Source organism: Achroia grisella, unplaced genomic scaffold, assembly GCF_030625045.1.
Source record: "Achroia grisella isolate CSIRO2021 unplaced genomic scaffold, CSIRO_AGI_Agris_v1 utg660, whole genome shotgun sequence".
Classification (NCBI taxonomy): Eukaryota; Metazoa; Arthropoda; class Insecta; order Lepidoptera; family Pyralidae; genus Achroia; species Achroia grisella.
The window spans coordinates 5939870-5966163 of NW_026712984.1; the positions used below are offsets into that span (position 1 = coordinate 5939870).

The 26294-nt window shown below is 33.1% G+C and overlaps 3 protein-coding genes across 5 annotated transcripts; 1 reads left to right on the forward strand and 2 right to left on the reverse strand.

Moving 5' to 3' along the window:
- Positions 1-103: 103 nt before the first annotated feature.
- On the forward strand, positions 104-1960 carry LOC131849794 (dynein light chain roadblock-type 2-like). The gene is made up of 4 exons (XM_059199913.1): positions 104-189; positions 264-342; positions 468-568; positions 1585-1960. Exons 1-4 carry the CDS (start codon positions 187-189, stop codon positions 1693-1695), a joined length of 294 nt encoding a protein of 97 aa, XP_059055896.1. The 5' UTR covers positions 104-186; the 3' UTR covers positions 1696-1960.
- A 5231-nt stretch (positions 1961-7191) lies between these two features.
- Positions 7192-17297, reverse strand: LOC131849551 (glycine-rich protein GRP33-like). Of its 3 annotated transcripts, none has more exons than XM_059199634.1 (8): positions 16846-17266; positions 15170-15294; positions 14090-14199; positions 12679-12884; positions 10733-10876; positions 9271-9449; positions 8497-8705; positions 7192-7701 (listed from the first exon to the last, which is right to left on the reverse strand). In XM_059199634.1, the coding sequence occupies exons 1-8, from the start codon at positions 17048-17050 to the stop codon at positions 7674-7676; spliced, it is 1206 nt and encodes a 401-aa protein (XP_059055617.1). In that variant the 5' UTR covers positions 17051-17266; the 3' UTR covers positions 7192-7673. The 3 variants fall into 3 exon arrangements, with proteins under 3 accessions (XP_059055617.1, XP_059055618.1, XP_059055619.1); XM_059199635.1 differs by having other exon boundaries at positions 8484-8705; positions 16846-17254; XM_059199636.1 differs by lacking the exon at positions 10733-10876 and having other exon boundaries at positions 16846-17297.
- Positions 17298-17530: 233 nt separating this feature from the next.
- Positions 17531-24668, reverse strand: LOC131849814 (uncharacterized). Its single transcript, XM_059199936.1, has 6 exons — positions 24461-24668; positions 23239-23320; positions 22311-22411; positions 19834-19921; positions 18996-19096; positions 17531-17745 (listed from the first exon to the last, which is right to left on the reverse strand). Exons 1-6 carry the CDS (start codon positions 24512-24514, stop codon positions 17602-17604), a joined length of 570 nt encoding a protein of 189 aa, XP_059055919.1. The 5' UTR covers positions 24515-24668; the 3' UTR covers positions 17531-17601.
- Positions 24669-26294: the final 1626 nt, after the last annotated feature.

Genomic DNA, 26294 nt, shown 5'->3' on the forward strand with positions numbered 1-26294 from the left:
AATTCAGGATATGACAGCGAAACTGAACTGAGACATTTCTATTAAATGACAGCTCAATGATGTCAAAATGACATACAACACCGCATCTGGTTCTAGCACAGAGCCAGTGAATAAAATAATCTGAACTCTGAAACTGCTGTGCCTGTGACATCATATAAATAATTTTCATAAAAACAATCTTCAAAAATGGTATATATTTCAAATACCCAGTGATTTCTTAAGTATGTAACTTTGTAAACACTATAAATAATTTTAATTTCCAGGCCACTGAAGTAGAAGACACAATCAAACGAATTCAAGCTCACAAAGGTGTAATGGGCGTAGTGATCGTAAATCACGAAGGTTTGGTCGATTTTTATGCGATTCCATGGTTACCTGCCCTAATTATATTATATAAATCGACCTATAATCATATTGATTTTGTGAAAGTTTGAATTTTTTAAGAAACCATATTGTTTACCTTTCAGGTATCCCCATAAAGAGTTCTCTAGACAACGCCACATCAGTACTTTATTCAGGATTGATTGGTCAATTAACAGAAAAGGCGAGGAATGTCGTAAGAGAAATGGTAAACCTTACATTTTAAACTAAAATACCTTCAGGGTAGCACTGAATCTCTTCTATTTACTACATTAGAAAGTAATAGTGCATGCAGTTGCTTAAGTCCTATTTCAGTCAAGACAAATTACTCGTTATGAAAGATGTGTTAGAGGTGATGTGTCATGCATCTAGGTTCATCACTTTACATAATCTAAGATACTAATTATTTTTACAATGGAGTATGTTATGCATTGTACTGAGTTACATCTTTTTAGATATCTTTACTTCTAAATTGTCCCTGTTATGTTGTACTGAGTTGCATCTTATGAGAATCTTTATATATAAAATGTTTAGGGAAGATACTATAATTTAGTAGTGTTACAATGTATTTGATTTAAATGTTAACAAATTTTCTGTTATATTTAATTTCTATAATCTCAACTTCATCAAGTTTAGATAAAAAAATAAATATTTTATGCAATTGGAATAGCAAACAAGGTGATAGCTTACCTGATGGTTTGTGATAACCATTGTCTATGTACATAAATAGCACTACAGCCATCACATCAGGGGAGGATTGTGAATTTGTGGGGCCCTGGGCTAAAATGGGTCTACCTAATTATATTACTCAAGTAAACAAATACACTGACCAAAAACAAGCAACAGTGAATTCTCCGTTCCCTTCTATAGACATGCACATCTATGGGTTGATTAATCTCAGGGTTGTCAACCTTATGATAGGTTTTTTAATATTATAGATTTTTTAATCTAAATATTGCCTATTGTTTTCAGTGGGGGCTGAGGGCTCTTTATATTCAATGGGCCCTGGGCTGCAGCCCATAAATCCTTTGATTTTCTTTGATCCTTTGAGATGCGGTTCTGCATCACATTATCATGTGACCTGTGATACCATTCATGTGATGCTATCCCAGTACTTAGAATCCACTCCTCTTCTATACTTTCAAGTTCTTATTAAAATCTATCTACTGAAAACTGTAATTAATTAAACCATATACTTACAGTAAAGAAATTTCTCTTTTTCAGGATTCCACAAACGAGCTCACATTCCTACGACTGCGGAGTAGAAGACACGAGATCCTCATTGCACCTGACCGCGAATTCATACTCATTGTAATACAAAACACCTCAGACTAATATTATTATAGATAAAACATTAACTTTAGTAACTACAGACAACATAAACATTATAACTAGTAACTACTCAACAGCCCATTGTTACATGTTTGACAACTAAATATCCTTATTACTGCTATTCATAACTCATTCTTTTAAGCCTTCTTTTTATTGGTAATTTTACTACATTAAGTTAAAACACAACCAAGTTTTTTTTGTTCTGGTGCCATTAATATCAACAAATTCTTCCACAAATATCAGTCTTGTCAATAGTCAAATACTGAGGATGAGACATGTAAATAATTGTAGCTATAACTTAAAAAAAAACTATTAGACCATTTACTTGTGGAAAACATTTCAAATAGTCTATGGCGTATTAATTTGTGGCTCGATCTTCGCATCGTCCATACAAACAGCCTGCATTATAAACCTAATAAACATTGTATTTTTATTATTTGCACCAATTATAAGTATTGACCCTAAGTCATAAGAATATTTCGAGTTGCAACAATTTCGCATTTCCCAGTAGGTAGTATAAAAAAGTAGTTGTTTATTTTTCTAAGATTTTTTTAAATATATTTTTTGTTTTGGGGTCTAGTCATGAGCAACGATGGACCTCGTTGATTTAGTCAAATTTCTTTAATATATCTATTTACACAAAAGTATTAATGACATGTAAAAAATCTTTTATTTTATATGAATATTCCATTATCTATGTAAATATATCTGACATGGGAATATATTGTACGCAATACTTGTGCTTCTAAAATGTTTGTTTATAAAACTTTTTTTTTCAATCACTAATTTAAGCATTTTTTTCTCTTAATTTTATCTTAATATGTACCCTCCCCATACTACACTGGCTAGGCGACGTAATATTTCAGATTTCTCGATACTCCACTGATCCCTATCCTCAGTTTTCTCTTACAACACCGCGATAAGTTGTTAAACTTTCCTACATCATCATTATTTCTAAATAATGGAAATTTTCTATAATATTGTAACTACCGATTTGTAATACAATCATTGTATTCACGGCCTCGGTGGTCTAGAGGATAGCACGCCGCTTTACTCCCGACGATCACAGGTTCGATTCCTTGCACAGTACAAACGTTTAGAGGAGTATGATTGTATCAGCCTGCTGTTTTCTATGTATACTATATATGTATAAACAAAAAAATCTATGTATTTATATCAGTAGTCTAGTACTAATAACACAAGCTCTGCTTACCTTGGCACTAGATGGCGCTGTGGTGTTAATTGTTTTGTACCTAGGATCTAAATTATGTAATTATTTTATTACCAATTCTCAATTGTAATGCATTATAGGGCGAGTTTGCGATTCACTATCAACATTTTAACGAGTTGCAAATTCGAGCTAAAATTGTAATGTTAATGTTACAATTGACAAATGTTAATAACATAGTTACGTAAGCTCCTGGTAAAATACAAAACCTCTATTTATATAATAATTAGCAGTCTCCATTCATATTTTTAAGTGATAATTTTCTGCACCAATCGACTATAAATTCACATTTAATTAGGGGCTATCGATAAATTGCGTCAAATATTTTTTATAGTTTTGACCTCTGTCACAGATGCTAGTTAAAGAATTCGTGATTTCTACTAAAATAAAAATGTCTCAAAATGTAAGAAATAGTTTTCATGTTAGTAAATACAACCTTTCGTTACACAATATCAGACTGTCAACACCACAGATGCGAAACCGGTTATTAACGGTTATAACCAAGCGGTTAAAAATGCATTTTTCGTTGTTAACGGTTAATTAACCTCATTTTATGCTTATTACGGTTAAATACGACCGCCAGATGCAGCTAGCGGCTTGAAGTGCTAAAAATTGGTGAGACGGTTGAGTCAACCCTCTCCCATCCCCTTACAAGTGACCTAATTTATCGATAGCCCCTTACATATATATATATATAATATAACGATGACTTAGATATAAGTTAGCTCTATCGAAGCTTTATTTTCTACTTATAGATAATTGCATGATAATTGAGCTTTTATCAAGTTTGTAATATTATTTATTTTAATAACATTATGTAATAAATGCAGTTTATACACTGAACACAATATTTTATTTGAAATGAAACGAAATGAGATTGTTTTTAAATATATTTTATTAATAAATCTGTCAAAGAAAACACAGTTTATAAAATAATGGTTACAAATGACAAGCGAATGAAAAATACAAATCTACTGACGTTAGCTGAAATGGAAATCATAGTAGTAGCTATAATAAGTACTGGGTTCAATTCCGGGTAGAAAAATTAGATATACAGATAAAAAAAAAAGATGCATACATTTCATGTTTTCTTTTTAATTAATACAAAGTATTTTAAAGTAAACAAATTGGACTGTAGAGTCAACAGAGGTATCTGTTTCTCCCGCAAAGAAGCTTTGTTAGCACTGCTCGGATAAAGGACAGCATTTTAAGATATGGGTAGTCCAAATTGGACATATATGGGTAGTCCAAATCTATATTTGGACTACCCATATCTTAAAATGTGTTTACCCATGTAAAGAGTGTTTACTTTACTTTCTGTGGAAATCCGTTCAGAATCATGAATATTGTCACGATTAAGTCTAATCCTGCATGTTACCATATGTTCAGAACTATATTTTAAGCAATTGGAACATCACCCGAGCACTGATTATTGCCTCTACTACTGGAAGAATGGGATTGTTAGTAAGATGAACTAATGAACATTGCTAGCAATGTACCACGTTGACCTTGAACCAGTTCCCCATGGAAACCATCTTTATATTAGTTCCTGGTGAATTTATCACCTGACCTGACACTCATCTTATCATCTTCCACTGGTGCCCCGCCAGCATAAACCGTTAAAAGATGAGTGTTAGGTCAGGACACACTGTGCCCTGACCTCACACTCATCATTCTCCACTGGTGCCCCGCCAGCGTAAACCGTTAGCGCAGGCGGGTGAACAAATCCATTATCAACAATAACAAATGCTACAATATAACTAACAAAAGAAAAGCCACTTACCTTTATCGCAGTATGGTCAGCCATTTTGTTTTTATTTTTTATTTTTACCTGTTTGTTAATTATTGTGTATTCAAGTTTAAAGCCTTGGTGTTATCCATTTTTCAGTAAATTTTCAACAGATTATTTATTTTTATGAGGTATTTTTAAATATTTATAGCGTTTTTTGATAGCTGTTTGTTAGTTATCTTCCCACATAATATCTAAATATATGTGGTTTAATTATATAGCGTATCCAGTTTCCAAAATCATGTGAGATGGTTCAATAATTTATTATTGATTTGCTGCTTTGCAATATTGGACTCTAAATTGAGTCTATTTAGTTATATTACAGAATACGGATATATGATTGACACGTTTGGTCTCAGAAAAATATAAAATTGTAATAGCATATGCTGGTTGTCTCTCTATTCTCTCTAATTTGAATTTAAAAACGAATCTGTATTTTAGTAAACATGTACAAGCCGTGAATATGAGCGGAGTTTCTTGACGGTTATTTTTAGCTCGAAAGCACTATGAACTGACGATATTTGACATATCATAAGAGTCTGTAATAGATCTTCATGAATAAAGATATTTTGATTTGATTTGAAAACGGTATTACATAATGTCCGTAGTGATACTTATGTATAGTCATTTTTCATCAGGCAGGCCTTAAGCTTGAGAAAATCAATGGTAGTGTTTTATCTAGTTTTTAATACTTTGAAATCTTATTTTATCCATTTTGTCAGATATCAAAATTTTTATATTTTATAACTCTATTATTAACATATTTTTACATTTTTATTTATCGAGTTATACAAGAGCTAAAATTCATAAATAAATTTTGACTACTATTATTATTAAGTTAGATAAATTTCTATTAAAATTAAAAAGGAGATATATTTAATGTTATCTTAGTAATTAAAGAAAATACTCAACCGATTTTAAAATTCTTTCATCTTTTCACGCATTATCACAGAGTAATAAAATAGTAAGGGTATATTTTATATTCAATAAAATTAAGATCAGTACAACAACGCCACCCGTACGAAGCCAGGCCTAATCATTAGTATTGCATTATTTACAATGGATTGTTTAATAGTAATAGTAGTTTTTAATTGAGCATGATATATTATTAAATTAATATTTATTTTAATTTGCAATATTACTGACTTTTCTTCTATCATATTAATATATTTCCTATTTAATACTGTTTTTTATTACTTCCATAAGTATATATAATCTTTAGTCATTCGTATTTAAAGTTTTTTTTGAGAGATCTTGAGATTACGATTTTCAGTGAAATTGCAAATGAAAATATTTATTACAACATCTTATAATGATGAGATTTATCTCCCTATGTAGATCACCTTTTAAATGATTAACATAAAGCTGTATGGCTTTTTACCTGTCGTACCTTTCGTAAATTGTTAAATTGGTTAATTTTTTTGTTTTATAAACTTTCACGGCCATTTTCTTAAGCATTTTTTAGAATCATTTTATCGATGCATATGTCGATACTAAAAATGACATAAAATAAAAACTAACCAAGCTATAAAGACCGGCTAATCTTAAAAAAAAAACTAATACTGAAAATTTAGTCTCAGTCATAAATAAATTAAAAATATATAATATCACATCTGTCTACTGAAACAGAATAAATTAAAATGAATAAGCGTAAGTAATAAAATTATTATAGTTAACAAAAACGTTACAGAATAGACTGATGTTTGCAAAAATTATAAAAAACTTTTAACAAAAATACTAAATGTTATCAGATTCAATTTTATAGTTTTATTTAGTGTATATATTATATGAGTACTAATCAGTCCCATGTGTACAGTTTTTTTTTTATATTATTCTATTTTTATTTTAACTTATTTGGGATACAAACAGTTTCATAATGTAGTATGTATTTAAGTGTATAAATATGAATTAATAATAGTCAAACCAATAGAGATATGCACGGATTTTTATTATCATAGCTTTAATATCCACATAATATTTTTCAAACATTATACTTTTGGTTTATTTTATTATTTTTTCTTATTATGTGGCACCCATCGGGTAAAAGCCTCCTCCATCTTCCGCCACCCTCTCTATCCATGGCAGTTCGCATATCCACGGGTTAATTATACTTAAATAATATTGGGTTGGAATCGTCACTATTCCAAGTCGTATTTAACCGGAATTTAAAAATATTACCGGATGTCGTATTATCAGGTATTGAAAGTCCAATTAGTTTAAAATCAAAATCATTTTTTAAAATTAGGATTATTTATTTCAAAGTCACACAAATTTTGCATTACAACACTTTGTCATACATCTTCAACATGTTTCAACACATTTAGCAGCTTGAAAGAAGCCATACATAAAATATTTTTATTAATATTTTGAGCCCCTACTCGCTAGTTCATTGTTTTAATCAAAACATGTTGAATTAACTTTATCCCTACTATTATTTGAATAAACATGACGAGAGAACTATACTTAAATTTAATTTTTATGAAAAATAAAAAGTATTTTGTTCAAACAACTAGTTTTTTTTTAGATTTATTAGTCACAAATGCTCGTAACCATATTGATTTTATTATAAAAATTTTGCAACCTCTATTTAACTGCATGCATTTAATTATTTATTATTTAATGTGCAACTTCTATATTAAATCCATTAGATTTGATAAAAAACTGAATTTTTAATATACATTTAATATAAAAGAATTATAATTATATTATAGAAGTTATTTGTTTTTGTCTCGTTATTTTATCTTGGTATATTGCATACCAATTACAAATCAGCAACACAATGTTAGGATTTTGGTCCGTCGTATGAGAGAAAATTATAATTATTTTTAGTGCCTATACCTATAGCGATGTACTTATAGTTTAATTTATAGTTTGGTGAGTTTCTTCATATTTTAGATGTTTTGTTTGTTCTTCGGTTTTGCTTGTAATGAAGAGTTAAGATTTTCGAGACAGAATACTACTCACCTATTGCGAACGCTTTTTAGGTGCGGTCCTGGAAGAAAAACAACTTCAAATTAGAATCTGCAGTCCAATACTATGTACGAAAAAAAAAATATAAAAGCAACAAAATATTTAATAAACAACAAAATTAAAAATAAAAAGCGAACAGAAAATAATGTGCATAGGCGCGGTCTGGTGGGTAGGACCAAGGGTTTTGTGTGTAGTAATAGAATGTGATGTAATGACCCAGAAGATACATAGCGCGTGCGTGCGTGCGTGTGTGTGAGAGAGAGCCCTTAAAAAATCTTATTGAATATATTTATTAACGTATTAATAATATTACCTTCCTTTATTTGATTAAATATCCCTCTATTCCCGATTATCCTAAAGAGTAAGTAGTCAATTGTCATTAAGTTCTAGTATTTAGTTCGCCTTTTATACCATGTTTATTATGTATGTACAGTAAGGTTTAATATATTATTGTTTTATCTATACTAATATATATGGCTGAAAAATTTGTTTGAACGCGCTAATCTCCAACTCTACTGGTTCGATTTGACAAAATATTTTTGTGTTGAATAGTCCATTTGTCGAAGTCTTTAAGGTATATAATATTACGCTACGACCAATAGAAGCGAAGCATCAGTGAAAAATGTTGCAAAAACGGGGAAAATTGTTCATATTTGAGGACTTCCGTTGCGTGCGCTGCGCGAAGTCGCGGACACGGCTAGTATGTTAAATGTGTATATTTTATAACAGGTAAAGTTACTTAAATAACTACATAGGTGGTAAGGACGGATGGGTGACCGCACCATGCACTAAATCGATACGAACAGCCGGTATCTACTTGGGGCGGGCGTAGGGCGAAGCCCTGGCGTAGTGGCGCTGCTGCGGGTGCTGCGGGTGCTGCGCGGGGCGGCGCGTGCCCACGTCGCGGGCCGACGTCTTGAACTCGCGCTCCTCCTTGTAGTAGGGCTCGTCCTCGTAGTACCGCTCGTGGCTGCGCTCGTAGAAGAACTCCGACTCAGGCGCCGCCCTCTGTGGCAGGCCGCGCACCTATAACAAGTAATTTATTTAATAAATAAATAACCCTGGACAATTAACACAGACCATCTAGTTGCACGGTAAGCAAAGCTCGTGTTATGCGTACTAAACAACTGATATAATTACTTATATTCTTTTATTTTAAATCTTATTAAATTATTATAAACACGAAAGTTTGTTAATATTTCACGCAAAAACTAGTGAACGGATTTTGATGAAATTTTACAGTAATTATTTTTATTAATATAACATATAAACAATATTTGATGTCCTCAGACCATCTTCTCTGTCTACCTACTCTCTGACCACCCACTCGCCTTTTGTCTGCTTCTCCTAGCCATTTTGTCAATTGGCGAGTCCACCTTCAGTTCAGTACAGCTAGCTATATGCCCATTTCCATTTCTGTCTTAAACCACATTGAAATAAGTCTTTAATTTTAGTCATCTCGCGAATGACAATGTTTCTTATTTTATATTTAATTTTTCCGTAGCTTTAGTATACTTCTCTCCACTGCATGCGGGCATGGACATCCATATTAAACGATTACCGTAGCCCTATTTTTAATAGACCCACTTACCGGTGGCTCCGGAGGTCCGTAGGGGTCGTCATAGCTGTAGTTGGACTCCATCGCAGTGCGAGCGCGGTCCAGGATACTGAGTACCTTATTCTTCGCCGGCATGGCACGCCCCATCGGCGCCTGCATGCGTGGACGGCCCGGGGGGCCTCCAGGTCCCGGCCGGGGTCCAGGTCGTGGTCCTGTAAAATCAATGTGAATCAAATTAAGTCTTTATTTGTTAGTCTCGCCTCTATTAATAAAACGAGAATTAATACAATTTAGGACAGACTACTTTATTATTTTTTATGTTACTAGAGACTAAGGAACAACCATTATTGTGTATATGGGAGGTATATCATACCTCCCATATACACAGTACTTTAGTCCAAAGAAATAGCATGAATGGGAATAGCACTGATGGTCCATGGTAAGTTTGTGATGCAAACATTCACCTTAGTTGCAATTTCAGTTAAAAACATTCAACCGAGAATCGAATTGGGACTTCATAAGCAAGGCAATATGCTTATCACTGCGACAGGAGGTCGACAAATAGTTACATTTCTATTTGAGTTTGGTTAGAAATAGTCCAATACTCTGACTGAGCTCAAACGAGAAGCCTTGCGGATTTAGGGCCCATACGTTAGAAAAGCAACAGTTTTCATTTCTCAGGGAAAATCTGATATGATTCTATTGCATTTGAGTTATACAAAATTATATAGCTATTGCACTTCAAGCTTTTTTACCTTATTTCGTTCAAGCTTTTTTTTCTTTATTTGATATTTTTTTCTTTCTTTATTAGAAAATAAGAAAACACTTCAATATTTTAAATGGGATTGATTGAGATTTTAGTTTTAATGAAAATTCTTAAGTGTTCAGTCTATTAACAGTGACTAAAGCCTGTATTAACTGTCAATGTACAAAAATAAGCAATAACATATATTTTTTTTATTCTCGAATACTTTTTTAATTTTACATGAGAATTTTATTGCATACACATTTTCAATTAAACATTCAAACAATATGTATTAGAAAATAAAGTTCAATTTACCTTGTTTTTTGTGTGCTGGTATTGTCTAATACAGGTTTGTATAAACTAAAAAGGATAAGACTCACGCATTTTGTGTTATGAAAATAAACTGTATGTTTTAGAAAATAAAGTTCAATCTACCTTGTTATGTAGAGGTATCATATAACACAATTTCATATAAAATTAAAAGAATAAGTCTCACACACTTTGTGTTGTAAAATAAACTATATGTAAAACAAAATAAAGTTCAATCTACATAACACAAGCTTTAGGTAGCTTAACGTGGGTCTAGATGGCGGTGTGTGAATTGTCCTGAGATAAAAAAAAAAAAAAATATATTTGTTTTTTGTGTGATGGTTTTTCTTATAGAGGTTTGTATAAACTAAAAAGGATAAGGTACACACACTTTGTGTAGTAAAATAAACTATATGTATTAGAAAATAAAGTTCAATCTACCTTGTTTTTTGTGTGGTGGTATCGCATTGTGATCATTGATGGGTTTCATTGGGTTTTGGTACGACAGGGCTCGTTTTGTGACTGCATACGGATTGTACTGGACATCCGGACCAGGAGCCAGTAGAGGTCGCGGCGGGCCCATATCTGATGACAATCGAATACACGTGGTTTATTTCATTTTATTATCCATGTTAGAGTTACCAACCATCCTGTTTTCCCAGGACATGACCTAGTTTTTGTAGTTAGCGGGACATCCTGAATTTAAGCAACATCCTGGGATTTTTGAAATTAAAAAATATGTTTGTTTTAATGACTAGAATTTCATTTTACCTATTTTCACTACATATTAATAGCTATTCCAACTCTATTATTGGGTCTCATTTTTAAACTAAATTGTCTTGGTTTTTCTAATTGAAAATCCTGGTTTATTAAATTAAATTAAGTCTCAACTTCAGTAATATTTAGTCCCACCCGTGTACCAGTTGGTTTATATTATTATTAAATTAAATTAATTCCCAACTTCAGTAATTTGTAGCCCAGTTGTTGAAATATATAGTAAAACTATTTATGACTGGAAAAATGTATTTAATGGTAAGATGGTAGAGAGTGAAGTGACATAATATAATTTTGTTTTTATAATTTTGATTAGAGAATACAAGAAAACTTTAAATATATCAAGTTTCTCAACAAGCCCCTACCCATGTCTTTGGTTGGTTACATTTAATGGTCAAAGTTTAAATACTAAAATATATCAAGATATTTAAACTATTGCCAAAAATCAATTATTGTTAGTTGATGTACTAAAAAAATATTACATGTAACAAGAAGTCAATTATTTTTTATGTTTAGTTTTAAATATTTTAGCTACACCACAAGTTGTATACAGATAGTGCTCAACTAAATATAATTTTACGCAACATGTCGATCTCCTGTCGCAATCTGATATTTTGTTTAAATATTCTTTAGTATAAATTTAATTACATTTATCCCACACTAGCCTATGGTGTCATCCGCATATGTTGTTCTGATGTACAAGCTGTATTACTATAAAGTCTCAGCAAAGTCTGTTCAGTTTTTACGTGATAGAGTAATATACAACCATCTATCTATCCATACATACTAACTTTCGCGTTTATATTAGTTCAGTTCAGCAGACAGGTTTAATTGTGAAGAACTGGCAAGAAACTAAACTGAATTTTTTTTTTAAGTTCGTTTTTTTATTATGTACTTATTTAGGTATCTATATAATAATCATAATATCTAACATTATAATATGTAACATTAATGAAATTCCGTGCAGGAACTACTACTGTAATGCACATTTGTCATTTAAGTAATCCTTTAGTGAATAATAGGTTCAAGAAATATGATTTAACTGATGTTTTAAATTTATTTAAAGGTAATTCCAGTATGTAAGATAAATGTAAGTAGGACCTAGTATTGCGTATGGACCTGAGACTACTAAAGTAGCCAGTCAAGCTATTACTAGAAGTGCAGAAACTTTCTGGTGTGCACAGGTTTCACGAGCGACTTCACCGTTCCGAGGTTTAGTGTATGTTGGGTGGTCACTACTACACACTTCAGAATTACGTATCAATTTCTTTGGCTTTAAGGTAACCCCGACAAAGAGGACTGTCTGTTAGGTACCACAACCTAACAGTGACAGTCCGATATTGTCCCTATCATTATTTTAAGGTCTATGAAGACCTTTAGGTTGCTTTTTTTAATGCTGTTGGCCGCAACTGGCCTTTACAGCTTCACCGGACGATAGAGTGCGAGTGGGATGGCACTCCAAACCCGCGGAAGGACCTATGGAGCGGCTGAAGGCTAGGCGGGACCTGATAGATACGACTTTAGTTCTAGGGGGGCTTCGTACCTTGGCTCAGGCCGTTGTAGAATTGGACGGCGGATCGATCTTACGTTTTGGTACATTGAACACAACAAACCTCTGTCAATAATCTCGCGCATCTGGTTTTGCCGGATCATGTCACTGGTGTCCGGTGTCAGATGCTTCTTAACTTCAGCGAGAGCGTACGCAATCCTTGCGTGGGCCTCTGCAGGAGGCGCCAGCGCGGAGATCTCGACGTGGAGCTCATCGGACAGGTGAGAATGCTTCGGGTCTAATGAGTTGCGGAATTCCTCTTCTTTTTGTCTGTATTCATAATACTTTAGTTGTACTATTAACATTTTAGGATATTGAAATACTTTTTTAACAGTAATAGAAAAATAATAAGGTGTGATAAGGAAATTGCTATTGCATGGCTATTAAATTGTATTAGTGGTCGAAATTCGGCCATAACTAATTTTAACATTCAGTAAGACTATAGATTAACCACAGATTTCAACAAATAAACAAGAGTATATATGCCTGTATGTGACTAATACATGACAGTGTGCGTGTAATTATTTTAATGCATATATTTTTTTTAATATTTTAATTTTACACTCTTTCTGTATAAATATATAAGTTGGCAAAAGTTAATTCTTCTCCGTCTGAGCAATTTAAAAAGAAATTGTTTAACTATGTAATAATTGTCTTTATTCCTTAAAATATTCTTAAACTGCAATTTATGATAAACTAATTATAATCTGAAATAAAAAAAGAGTATGTATACTATAGTAATTTAATAATTTTGTTGTTGTAAATGCAATATCAATGTACCAATATCGCCATTAGCTTGCACTATTCCTTTATCATCATCAATAACTATCTATATGCAAATGTTAATATTAATATAATAAATGCGAAAGCTTGTGAGTGTGGATGGATGTTTGTTATTCTTTCACGCAAAAAGTACTAAAAGGATTTTGATAAAAATCTACAGTAATACAGCCTATACTTCAGAATAATACATAGGCAATAAATTTCATACGGGTAAAACCGCGAGCAGAGCTAGTAAAGCATATTTTCTCTCAAATGTTGTACTGCATTATTACTGCTGCTTTTTAATTGTGGAGCATAAAGAAAGAATTTTCTCTTTTACTTCTCCTATATATCTAAAAGACAAGGCTGAATCATGAAGTTGTGTGGCTGGGCTAAAATTACTTAAGTATGACTATCTCATTATATTACTCAGCTTAAAAAAAACACAAACCAAAAACAAGCGACGGGAAATTCCCCTTTCCGTTTGATAGACGCGCCACATGCATGAGTTGATTGATGTCAAGGTTGCTAACCTTATGATAGGTAAGTCAATATATCCCCTATTGTTTTCAGTGGGGGCTGGGGGACCTTTGTATCCACAGGGCTCTGGGTTGCAGCTCAAAAAGCCCTTAGGTAGATCTCTCCTGCTAATAGATAGCTGAAGGAGGTGGTGCTCTTGTCGTAAGTGAAGCAAAAAGGTTTTACAACATTACCTGTCTCTCATTGACCCACGTCCAAGTACAGCCATTTTGCACATAGTCTCATCTTGCATCTGCTTCATGGTGTTGCCTTTTGGACCCAAAAGTTTGCCCACAAAATTGAACTAAAAAGAAAATTATTAAGGAACATTTATAACTAGCTGATAGCTGGGACTTCCTCTACATTATAAGTAAAATTTCTAAAATAAATGTAGCCCAAGTCACTCCTTGTAACATTAGCTATTGGCAAGTGAAAGTCAGCCAAAAGTCAAGCAAACAACAAACAGACAAATAATTTTTATTTATTTGTATAGATTAGTAGTAACTTGTTATTATTAGGAAAAAGGATAAGGAGTATAAGAAATACCCCCTTCCTTTAGTTGGGTTATTCTATAAGTACTACATTATTTTTTTATAAGAAAATTTTTCTTTCTCTATATACATTTACAAACATTAAATTTGAATTCAAATTCAAAAATAATTTATTCATGTAGGACATTTTAGCTGCTTATGAATGTCAAGTTTACATTATAATTTTTTTTCCCTACCGTCCAGTTCGGCATATAGATGATCCAATTGAGAAGAACTGGCAAGAAACTCAATTGAATTACTTTTTTTTTAAATCCAGTTTATTTACAATGCATAGGTATTTATATAGGTGTCTATCTAACATTAAATGAAAATCCCAAACATGAAAACTATTGCCATGCACGCTCGTCATTCAAGTAATCGTTTAGTGAGTAATAGGCCTTGCTCAGTAAATATGATTTAACAGATGTTTTGAATTTATTTAAGGGTAATTCCAATACCCTTAAATAAATTCAAAACATCAATTCACATTCCATTGTATTCAACATTCCATTGTACTGACAATTACTAAAACGGCACAGCAGTTAAGTGAATTGTCCTGAACATTATCTGGTATGTCTATAACCCGGCCGACATCTATTCTCTGCACCATCTATGGTGGACTGGTAGAAAATTCCACATGGCATTAAGTCCATCAAATGTACTGTACTATATTCTGTATTGGGTGCATTGAGGATAAATTAATAAATAATAATAAATTATCATTATTATTAAATTACTACTCACTTTTGGGTAGTCTTTGACGGGTACCAGAACTTTAGCGACGACTTTGATTGGTTTCTCATTGTGGACATCAACATATTTGTATTCCTTTGCTGGGGCACGTCCACTTGTCTGTACACGGGTCACCTCTGTAAAGAAATTACAATATATCTATACATATAAATAAAATTGGAGTGTCTGTTTGTAACATTGAAATAACAGTTTTTTACTACATGCATATAAATATATAATATAAATACAGTACATACACTAAAATAACATTTTATAAAATTTTTGTCTGTCTGTCTGTCCGTCTGTTTATTCCAACTAATCTCTGAAATGGCTGGACCGATTTTGACGGGAGTTTTATTGGCAGGTAGCTGATGTAATAAGGAGTAACTTAGGCTACTTTTATTTTAGAAAAATTAAGTAAAATTCCACATGGACGAAGTCTAAAATATAATAATAATCTTTATTTGTTTCAAATAATAAACCTACATAATTGCTGCATATAACAAAACTAGCATGCCCACAATTCATTCACATGGTTATTAAAATCACTATTGCAATTATCTTTGGAAGCCCTCAAATATATATACTTTGAATATTTTTCACTAATGCTTTGCTTCTATTGGTCCTAGCATAATGTTATATAGTTAGTATAGATTTAAAAGTAATAAACGAGACAAAATGGTCTGTAACTCAGAGGGGGAGTGTGTCCTCTCTCTCTGCTATTGGTATATCCTTTATTAGTAAATTAATACATTAAAAGTTTGATGACAACAGTAGCACATAAGTTCTAAACCGTAGAAGGGGATCATTAGTAATGTGGACTGTTCACCCCATTCCTAGCAATATACTATTTCAGGTTTTTTTGCCTGCGCTAACGGTTTACACTGGCGGGGCACCAGTGGAGAATGATAAGATGAGCATGAGGTCAGGTCAGTTAGCTCATCGTAACAAATTCACCAAGAATTTATCAAGATGGTTTCCAGGGGGAACCGCTTTCACACAGTTATAAGATGTTTAATTGAACGGTATGACTATACAATGTTGCAAACTTCATGAAAATGATATGATGATAGTACATGATAGTTTATGATTATCGTGAACATGTCTTAAGGATTCGGCTATGGGACTATGCTTCGTCCGTCTATATATACACAATCTGTCCGTCCCTATGTATGCTTAAATCTTTAAAACTACGCAACGGATTTTGAAGCGATTTTTTTAACAGATAGAGTGATTCAAGAGGAAGGTTTAAATATATAACACATGTATACCCGGGCGAAGCCGGGGCGAGTAGCTAGTAATACATATAGATAAATGATAATGGGCTACGATAGAGTAAGCAGCAGTGGAAACTACGACGAGGTCAATTATTCAGGTCAGTCGGCAGTGATTAGTGTGGTTTATTCATCAGGAATTCAATAGAATGATATTTTACAATGGGTATCCTTCAACGTCTACGAATGTCAGTTCCGGCTTATTTAAACTTGCTATGATGTATTTGCGCAATGTGGAGATTGGTAACTATGACGGACTGATTAAACAATGATTAATGAGACCGTTAATAAGAAGATAAAGATAAAATATCACTTGCCAAAACAACTATATTGAAAATAACACGTGCCAAAATATAACGGGATATTCAGTAGCAAGTATGACATGCAAATTATAAAACAAACATACAAACTTACCTTCGTCAATTAGTTTAACGGATAGCGGGAATTTTTGTGCGTGTAATTTTATTTTCTCGCTCAACAACTCCCTCATGTATTCGGAGGCTTTCTCATTTAGATTAGGTGCATTTTCGCCATCTTGGTTATTTTCTTGTGAACCGGAATTTGAGTTTCGTTTGAAATCACTGCTGTTGTAACCATTTTTATCATATTTGTCGGCCATTTTGACTTATTAAAAACACTATAATACTTTGTATTCGCAATACAAGTACAATTAATACAAATTATGCGCGGCACTGAATAATTAAATTTAGGACGCCAAGCAAGAATGAATCACTAGTTTTCAATCATTCACTGAATGAATAATATGAAAGATTTTTTGAGTGAGTGATATAAGTTACGTTACCCGATTGGTTAAAGTTACATAAATAGTATGTTAAAAGTATAAACTGAGTAATTATTGGTGCAAATGACGATGTCTAACAAACTTCATAAGCAGTTTCATTCTACTATTGGTTGTGAGGTTTCTTTTATGTTTTCTTATAAGGCTTTGGATGCGAGTTTATTTGTGGACGTCTAGTTTTAAGAAAAGAAAATAGAAATATTTAAGCAAGAAAGTCACTACAAAATAGTTTTATTGAAAATAATTTGAAAACCTAAAACTATTATCTATGGTTTCTACTTCCCTATCTCGAAATAACAGTCCGAAGTATAATCAGTTTTTTAATACTTGATGACTTCAATTACAATAAAATTTACGAATAGTTAAGTTACTTATTTATTAATTTTATTTTTCATGTGTTTTATTTTATGCCTAGCGTGTTGGACGACTATTATGTTAAATTCCGTATGTGGTGCCACGAGCATTTCAATTTGTTTCGTATTTATTCGTACGGCCAGGACCTCGTCAAATGGATCCTGTGAATGGATAAAAAAATCAATCAATAACGTATGTAGGTAGGTAATTCCATAATATCATGTGATAATGGAATATGTAGCAGTGGCCACACTACGAACGAACGGGAAGATCGCTACGTGAAGCCTTTGAAGATACCAGGAGGCTCAGGGCTACTGGGAGGCATAACTTTTTAATTTTACATTCAGTACTCGACTTACGTCGTTTCAAGTTACGTCCAACAATCTTTTAACTATTCCTTAAGCATATGTCAATTGTTTTGATTTCCGACACAGGAGAATTCACTTGATGCGAGGTCAATTTTGAGAGATTTTTAATGTTAAATTTTGAGTCCGTGTGGATCCTAACCCCTGACTTACCTACTAGCAATGTACCATGTCAGGTTGACTTCCACGCGGTTCCCCCTGGAAACCATCGTGATAAATTTCTGTTAAATATGTCACGATGGGCTAACTGACCTGATCTCATGTTCATCTGATCATCATCCACTGGTACCCCGCCAGAGTAAACCGTTAGCGCAGGCGGGTGCACCATTCCATTATCATCCTCTTTCCTCACTCGCGTAAAACGTTAGCGTAAGTGGGTGCATCATTTCATTGTCATCAATAAAAAAAACATGCCGTAAGTACCAGGACTGCCTGTATAAGTCATAAAACAGTTGCCAAACGTCCTGTTTTCCCAGGATATGTGGCAGCGTCCTGGGTTTTTTAAATATGCGTACCTCTTAATTATTGATGATTTTAAATATTGAATTTTTAAGAGTTGAACGAAAAACTAAGACTTATGTAGGGTATACTTATAAATAATATAAATCGTGTCGTTGAGGCAATGAATGTGTCACATCGTATGGTCCAACTACAATCGGTGCATAAATACTTGCAAGTGCGATCACTAAATTTAGGAACTTATCCAATAAAGTATGTTTGTTAAAAAAAAAACGGTTATACATATATTTATGTTGAATATAAATAGTTTGTCCTTATACTTATAGGAGTTAGGCTTGGCAACGCTAATATGTATAAGATGAGAATTGTATTTAATATATTAAAAATTATTATTATTTTGTACCATTTTCAAAATTTGTAGAAAAGGTCCGAAACCGGATCGTTTTGCCGTCTTTAATGAAGTATCATTTAAAAGTATTTCTTATATGTAATTTGATTGGCAGCAATAAAATTATTGTTATTCCTATAAAAAAAATTATTAACATTCAACTTTATTATTATTTGTCATAAATATCATTTTATATTACCAATTCCTGTATATAACTTTGTATCATTGTTCCTAATCGTTTCAATGCTAATCCAAAGTTAGTTGCTCTAGTTAAACTGATGTTCGTCAGTATAGGTGCTCCTGTAATTGAACAAAACACATAACTACATATCCCAATTGGCAGGAGAGAGATGGTAAACTTATTAATATTATAAACGCGAAAGTTTGTCAGTATGGATGTTTGTTACTCTTTCACGCAAAAACTACTAACGGGTTTTGATGAGACTTTACAGAAATATAGCTTCTACATCAGAATAACATATAGGCTATAAATTTCACGCGGCTGAAATCACGAGCACAGCTAATCTATACATATAAATAATATTGGAGTGTCTGTTTGTATAAATAAGATACATACACCAAAATAATTTTATAACTAAATGGCATGACCGATTTGACGGGACTTCTATTGGCAGATAGCTGTAACATAACAATAACTAATATCTGAAATGGCATGACCGATTTTGTCGGGACTTCTATTGGCAGATAGCTGTAACTTAACAATAACTAATATCTGAAATGGCATGACCGATTTTGACGGGACTTCTATTGGCAGATAGCTGTAACATAACAATAACTAATATCTGAAATGGCATGACTGATTTTGACGGGATTTTTATTGGCAGATAGCTGTAACATAACAATAACTAATATCTGAAATGGCACGACTGATTTTGACGGGATTTTTATTGGCAGGTAGCTGAATGTAATAAAAAATAACTTAGGCTACTTGTATTTTAGAAAAATAAAGTTAGTTTCCGCGGACAGAGTCGTACTCGCGACTTTGTAGCAGTATATATATATAAATGTGTATGTACCATCTCTGTTAGTCATAATAACACCTTCTACAGACTCGTCCTCTATTATTCTATCCACAATTGGATTGATTCCATTGATATTAGCGGTCTGTAAAAAATATTTCGTACAATCAGCAACATACCTTTTTGTTATTCACTTCAGGTTCGAATCCCTAGCGGTGCTTTCAGACTAAAGTCGTTTTACGACAAATTACGACAGCCTGAGCCGAGGGTCGAATCTCTAGTAGTGACTAAAGTCGTATCCGTCAGGCGGGAGTTGGCCTTCAGCCGCTCCATAAGTCCATCCGCGGGTTTGGAGTGACATCTGCACCCGCCCTCTATCGTCCGGTGAAGCTGTAAAGGCCAGATGAGGCCAACAGCATTAGTGTAGTCCGAAAATATTCGTGTAACTTACAGTTCGTGCCAGCCACTCGTCGTGATGGTCTTTCAATAAGTTATTAATAATCTTCATAATTGTTAGAAGTTTTCCTTTGATATCCAGTAAACAAAACACTCGCCTGAAATTGATTTAACAAAACCAATTATGTATAAGTTAAGAATTTAACTCTAATTGAGTTTAGAAATTACTTTTGAAGGGCAAAAAGTACTGTGAACTCTATCTTTCTATATGTATGTATTTACACAAATTTAATAATCCGACAGAAATTATAAAAAATGTTATTTTGGTGTATGTACCGTATTTATATTCATATGCACGCAGTAAAAAATGGTTATTTCAATATTACAAACAGACACTCCAATTTTATTTATGTAGAGATAAACCTGGACAATTAATACAGCGTTATCTTGTCCCACGGTAAGCGGAGCTTGTGTTATGGATACTAGACAATTGATATAAATACTTAGATATACATTTTTTTGTAAATACATACATAATATATCTACATATATAGAAAACACTCAGACTCAGAGAAACCTGCTACCATCGGAGGTAAAGCGATGTGCTTAACCGCTAGACCATCAGGCACCGAGGCTCTCAAATTTCAATCAAACCAACAACTGTGTTTGTAATTATGTAGACAAAAACACTTACAATATACAGTTAGGTCAGAAAAACAAACAATTGTCTGGAAATTTTGGTTATTTTCTAGACTTTCGCTTAAACTTATGCACGACGCAAGCGGCGAACTTTTTGTCCGCAGCCACTGAGATCTCAAATGATGGTGTCATAATTCTATATGTAATCATTTCGTCCAATACATCCTGTTGGCCATGAAATAGAAATAAACTTTATTCAAATAAACTCAATAGAACCTTTGAATAGTCATTTTTGTTATTTTATCACTCATTCGGAATGCAGACTCATCACAAGAAGAATGAGCAAGAAACTTGTGTGTTGCGATCTTGAATATTTTTTTTTAAATATTTACACAACAACAAATAAGACGCATGCGATAATCAACATAGAAAAAGCTACACATTCTTAGTGCAATCAGATAATATTGCCAGCGCTATTAATTTTAAGTTTTTCTACAAAAACATTATTACCATTTACAATCTTCAATTTTATAATAAGCATTTTTACAGATAATTTTTTTTCAGGCATATTTTGAACAGACTCTGGTAGTTGGTTGTAAAATCTTACGCAATTAACATAAAACGAATTACTAACTTTAGTTAAACGGCATTTAATCAGTTTGTTTTTTTACGTAAGCTAGCATAAAATATTTAACTATCATATTATTTGTTCGAAATTAACTTTATAAGTACGTATCTATTATACACTATAAATAATATATATGTTTTTTTTAATTAAATATATTTAATACATGAACTGTCATCGTCACATTACAACGGAATCAACAGACAATTGTAGAGGAATTGATCATTAAAAAGTTATGTCATACACACATATACTAGCTATCACTCGTGAATTCGTCATAAGGAATATTTATCATCTTTTTGATTAAAAAAATAAATAAAAAACATTACTCACACTGCCATGTATTGTACATACGCATAGAAGGAGTTCTGTGCATAGAATTCTTTGACAATAGAACGTATATTATATTCGTATATTATATTAATATTCAAACCCGTAATTTAAGTTATGGTCGAATTTCGATCAATGGACAACCATTACTTGGTCAAAATATTTGAAGTTACGGTTGATGCTGGAGCATTGAATATATAACCTTCTTAACAATTTATCACATGCATAGAAGACAAAAAGACCTTAAAATGTTCAAACTTATAATTTAAATTTATTATGATCGAATTTCGATCGTTGAACGAGCTACGTTTAATGTTAGAGCATTGAATGTACAACCTTCTTTACAATTTCACACATACATAGAAGACAAAAAACCTTATAATCTTCAAACTTATAATTTAAATTTATTATGATCGAATTTCGATCAATGGACGACCTTGTTTAAATATTTGAATTTATGTTTAACGCTAGAGCATGGAGTGTACAACTTTCTTCACAATTTCACAGTGTCATTTAAATGTCAAGATTTATAGGATAAACTTACAATTTCAGCGAAAGCCTGTTTAGTAGCAGTGTTTAGATGCGGCAATCTTTTTATCAACGTACGTGCCATGGATCCAGGTACAGTGGATAATTCAACAAAGTCTGTAATATATGAAAAAGACTCTTCAGAAGAAACAGGCTTAACCCATACATCTATATATATAAATAAAATTGGAATGTCTGTTTGTATTATTGAAATAACCGTTTTATGCATATGAATATACATACATACGGTACATACACCAAATTAACATTTTTTACAATTTTTGTCAATCTCTGAAATGGCTGGACGGATTTTGACTGGACTTTTTTTGGCCGGTAGCTGATGTAATAAGTAGCAACTTAGGCTACTTTTATTTTAGAAAAATAAATTCCACGCGGACGAAGTCGCTGGTATAGCTAGTAAACAATATAACGAACTGCCCGCGGATTTACCTACTTCAAATTTATACTCTATGTATTATTCTGATGTATAAGCTATTATATTCATTACTAGTATTTACATAACCTAATTGTACAACTAAGAACCTAAAATTAAAATTAGCGCTATAAGACTTTTCAAAGAAATAACGAAAAGAAGACGTCTCACAGAAGACTCGAAGTTTTGAATCACAGAAGACCGAAGAGCTGGCAGCTACCTTGGACAAAGAATTAGTCTAGCTATTCAAAGAGGGAACGCTGCCAGTATCTTCGGAACTTTGCCTAAAATATATTATTAAAAGGGGTCCCCCCTTTTAATAATATATTTTAGTCATCATATTATATTTTTTTAAGCTATTATTGTAAGGTCTCATTAAATCTATTCAATAGTTTTTACATGAAAGAGTAACAAATTTGTATGGTTTTGTTTAACTTCGCTACTATTAGCATATGAAGTAATACTCTATTACTAGTCTTACACATATACTACACCTCAAAACTCTACTTACTGTTGCAAAAATACATAAGTCCAATAACATTATGGTTTCCTTCTAAACGTGATATTGTGCTCATTGTTTTCTCATCAAAACTCTACAAAAGAAATTATATACACCTATATAATTATGTATTGACTCCCTCTGATCTATTCCCCGTCCAATTCAAACGGGGATCTATTACGGTTTGAGCCGAAATGCAAACTCCTAGCGGTGCGTCTTAGCCTAAAGTCGTACCCGTCAGTCCTTCCGCGGGTTTGGAGTGCCATCTGCATTCGCCCCCTATCGTTCGATAAAGCTCTAAAGGCCAGCTGTGGCCAAAGCATTAGAAATGTTCAGAATAGAATAGAATAGAATAGAATAGAAAATCATTTATTCAAATAAACTTACATTGAAGCACTTTTGAATAGTCATTACATTTTTTTTAATCTACCGCTCGTTCGGAAAGCTGTCTCATCACAAGAAGAACGAAAAAGAAACTTGCGTGTTGCTCTTTTAAATAATTTTATTATTACTTTACATTTTTAAGTTTAAGTGTGTGAATACAAACCACCAATTAGCACTAATTCAATTAAATACTCAAAAAGAAAAAATATTAAATACATAACCAACTGGTTAAACAATTAATAAGAGGAAATCAGTCATAGTGATTAGAGCAGACCAGTCCCTACAAGCAGCACCCGTTCACGAGTATGACGGATGGTTCGAAGACAAAACTCGTTTTGGTAAATGAAAGTATGATTTTGTTTACTTCGAAGACGAGAGTTGGCCTTTAGCCGCTCCATAAGTCCTTCCTTTGGTTTAGAGTGACATCTGCACTCGCCCCCTATCGTTCGATAAAGCTGAAAGGCCAGCTGCGCGTGTATTAGAATTGTTCGAAAACAAAACTCGTTTTATTTAGTTAAAGTATGATCTTGTTTATTTGGCAGGCGGGAGTTGGCCTCTCCGATCGATCCCCCGTCCAATTCAAACGGGGATCGAAATTACGACAGCCTGAGCCGAGGGTCGAATACCTAGTAGTGACTAAGGTCGTAACCGTTAGACGGCCTTCAGTCGCTCCATAAGTCCTTCGCGGGTTTGAAGTGTCATCTGCATATCGTCCGGTAAAGCTGTAAAGGCCAGCTGCGGCCGACAGGATTAGAGTTGTCCGAAAAAAGGTTTACAGTCTATCTCTGTAATCGACATTGAAAATGTAGGCGATACAACTAGTTTATTAGCTGATTTGACTATTCCATACCTGAGGTAGTAAGTATCTTTTTAGAGACATAAATTTCTTTAATTCGTGTGGCATTTTCTTTAATAATTTAAAAGTGAATGTAATATAATCAATAACATAGATAATCAGAGATATACTAGTATTAAGAACAATTTTTAAAATATCATATATAAAATAAGTTAAAGTTATTAAAAAACGCCATATATATTTTATAAATTTTGTTGATACATCGAATCTAGTCGGCCATGAATGTTTTTTTAACATTGTTTTTTTGGACAACGTCTAGTCCCACGGTAAGTAGAGCTAGTGTTATGGGTACTAGACAACCGATATAAATCGACAACGATCAACCGATATCCAAAATAATACTTAGATATTTTTTTGGAAGTACATACATAATATACATAGAAAACACCCACACCGATATAAACAATCATACTCATAATATGAATGTTTGTACCATGCGAGAAATCGAACCCATGATCATCGGAAATAAAGCGGCGTGTCAGACCGAGGCCGTCAAATCTGTTCAAATTTTCTTGATGACGAAGGTTCCTGTTTATTATTTTGATGATCAATTAGTGCGTGAGCTAGGGATTCATTTAATTAATATATTTAAAAAGAAATAAGCTCTATTTTTAAAGGTTTCAATATCGTATCGTTCCATAAAAATGTCTCTATACAACTTTATTAAAATTAATTTCATACCACACTCTCCATTCGTAAATATAGTGTGCCTTACATTATGTTTTTTTTTATATGATAATGTAATGGTGCACCCGCCTGCGCTAAGGTTTAAGCAGTATCAGTGGAGGATGTTAATATGAGCATGAGATCAGGTCAGTTAGCCCTTCGTTATAAATTCACCTGGAATTTATCACCATGGTTTCCAGTGGGAACCGCGTGGAGGTTATCTTGACATGGTACATTGCTTGCAATGGGGCACAATGTGACACCCCTGTTGTTTCAAGCGTCTATAGGCTACGGTAACCGTTTACTATCAGATGGGCCGTATGCTTGTTTGTCACCTATGTGGTATAAAAAAAATGGGTCAAGAGTCCACATACTAACAATCTCCTTCCTGCCCCTTACACTATGTGTATGAATGGAGATAGGTATGAAATCCTACTGCTCTTAAGACTGGAGGTACAAATCCATATGTAAGAAGCACTAATTAATGTGGATGACTTAGGCTTTGAAGCCGGCTACCGCAAGGGCAACCCCAAGTATCGCCCGTAACTTGTGACACGGGTGTAGATTTAAAAGGCCTCTTTAGAATGCATTAACACTCACCTTCACTACTTGCAACTTCCCCCCAGGCCCAACTAAGACTGGGATAAACCCATTTCTAATACAATTCACTTTAGTATCTAAAAACAACCGGCACGCTCTGCGCTCGTCGACTGAATGCCGCGGATCACCCAACGAAAGAGGATTATTCAACTACCGACCTCCGTATTTATAGACCGAAGTCAGTGTAGTAGGTCGGACTATAAATACTAGATGGCGCTATTTATAATATTTGTAATAATCTTTACATTGGATACTTCATTAGTACTAAACACAAACTGCCTTCTTCTTCTAATATATGTATAAAATATCGGATTTTTTCTATGTGTATATTGATGTGAACTCTAACACATATCTGTGTCTTTATTAAAATGAGACACCCCTTAAATGTTACTTCGGTAATGAACGTAATTAAAAAAATATACTCGTTTCAGTCCAGTTACATATGAGTTTGTAATTTTCATATTTTGAGGTAGATATGTAATCCTTTGGGGCTCATTAGGCCTTCCAAATGAGTTGAAGGGGGTCACGCGTCTGTTACAACATATTAAATTAATGCGTTAAT

Bases quoted from the DNA above. Each gene is read 5' to 3' on its own strand.
- LOC131849814 (XM_059199936.1), bottom strand. From the start codon at position 24,514: ATGCCACACGAATTAAAGAAATTTATGTCTCTAAAAAGATACTTACTA. The intron at 22,412-23,238 runs GTAAGTAGAGTT...CATATATTACAG, and splicing joins ACTTATGTATTTTTGCAACA to ACTTTGTTGAATTATCCACT. The intron at 19,922-22,310 runs GTAAGTTTATCC...TATTTTTTACAG, and splicing joins AACAGGCTTTCGCTGAAATT to ACCGCTAATATCAATGGAAT.
- LOC131849551 (XM_059199634.1), bottom strand. From the start codon at position 17,050: ATGGCCGACAAATATGATAAAAATGGTTACAACAGCAGTGATTTCAAA. The intron at 14,200-15,169 runs GTGAGTAGTAAT...TTTTCTTTTTAG, and splicing joins CCGTCAAAGACTACCCAAAA to TTCAATTTTGTGGGCAAACT. The intron at 8,706-9,270 runs GTAAGTGGGTCT...TACTTGTTATAG, and splicing joins ACGGACCTCCGGAGCCACCG to GTGCGCGGCCTGCCACAGAG.
- LOC131849794 (XM_059199913.1), top strand. The intron at 343-467 runs GTTTGGTCGATT...TTTACCTTTCAG, and splicing joins AGTGATCGTAAATCACGAAG to GTATCCCCATAAAGAGTTCT. The intron at 569-1,584 runs GTAAACCTTACA...TCTCTTTTTCAG, and splicing joins GGAATGTCGTAAGAGAAATG to GATTCCACAAACGAGCTCAC.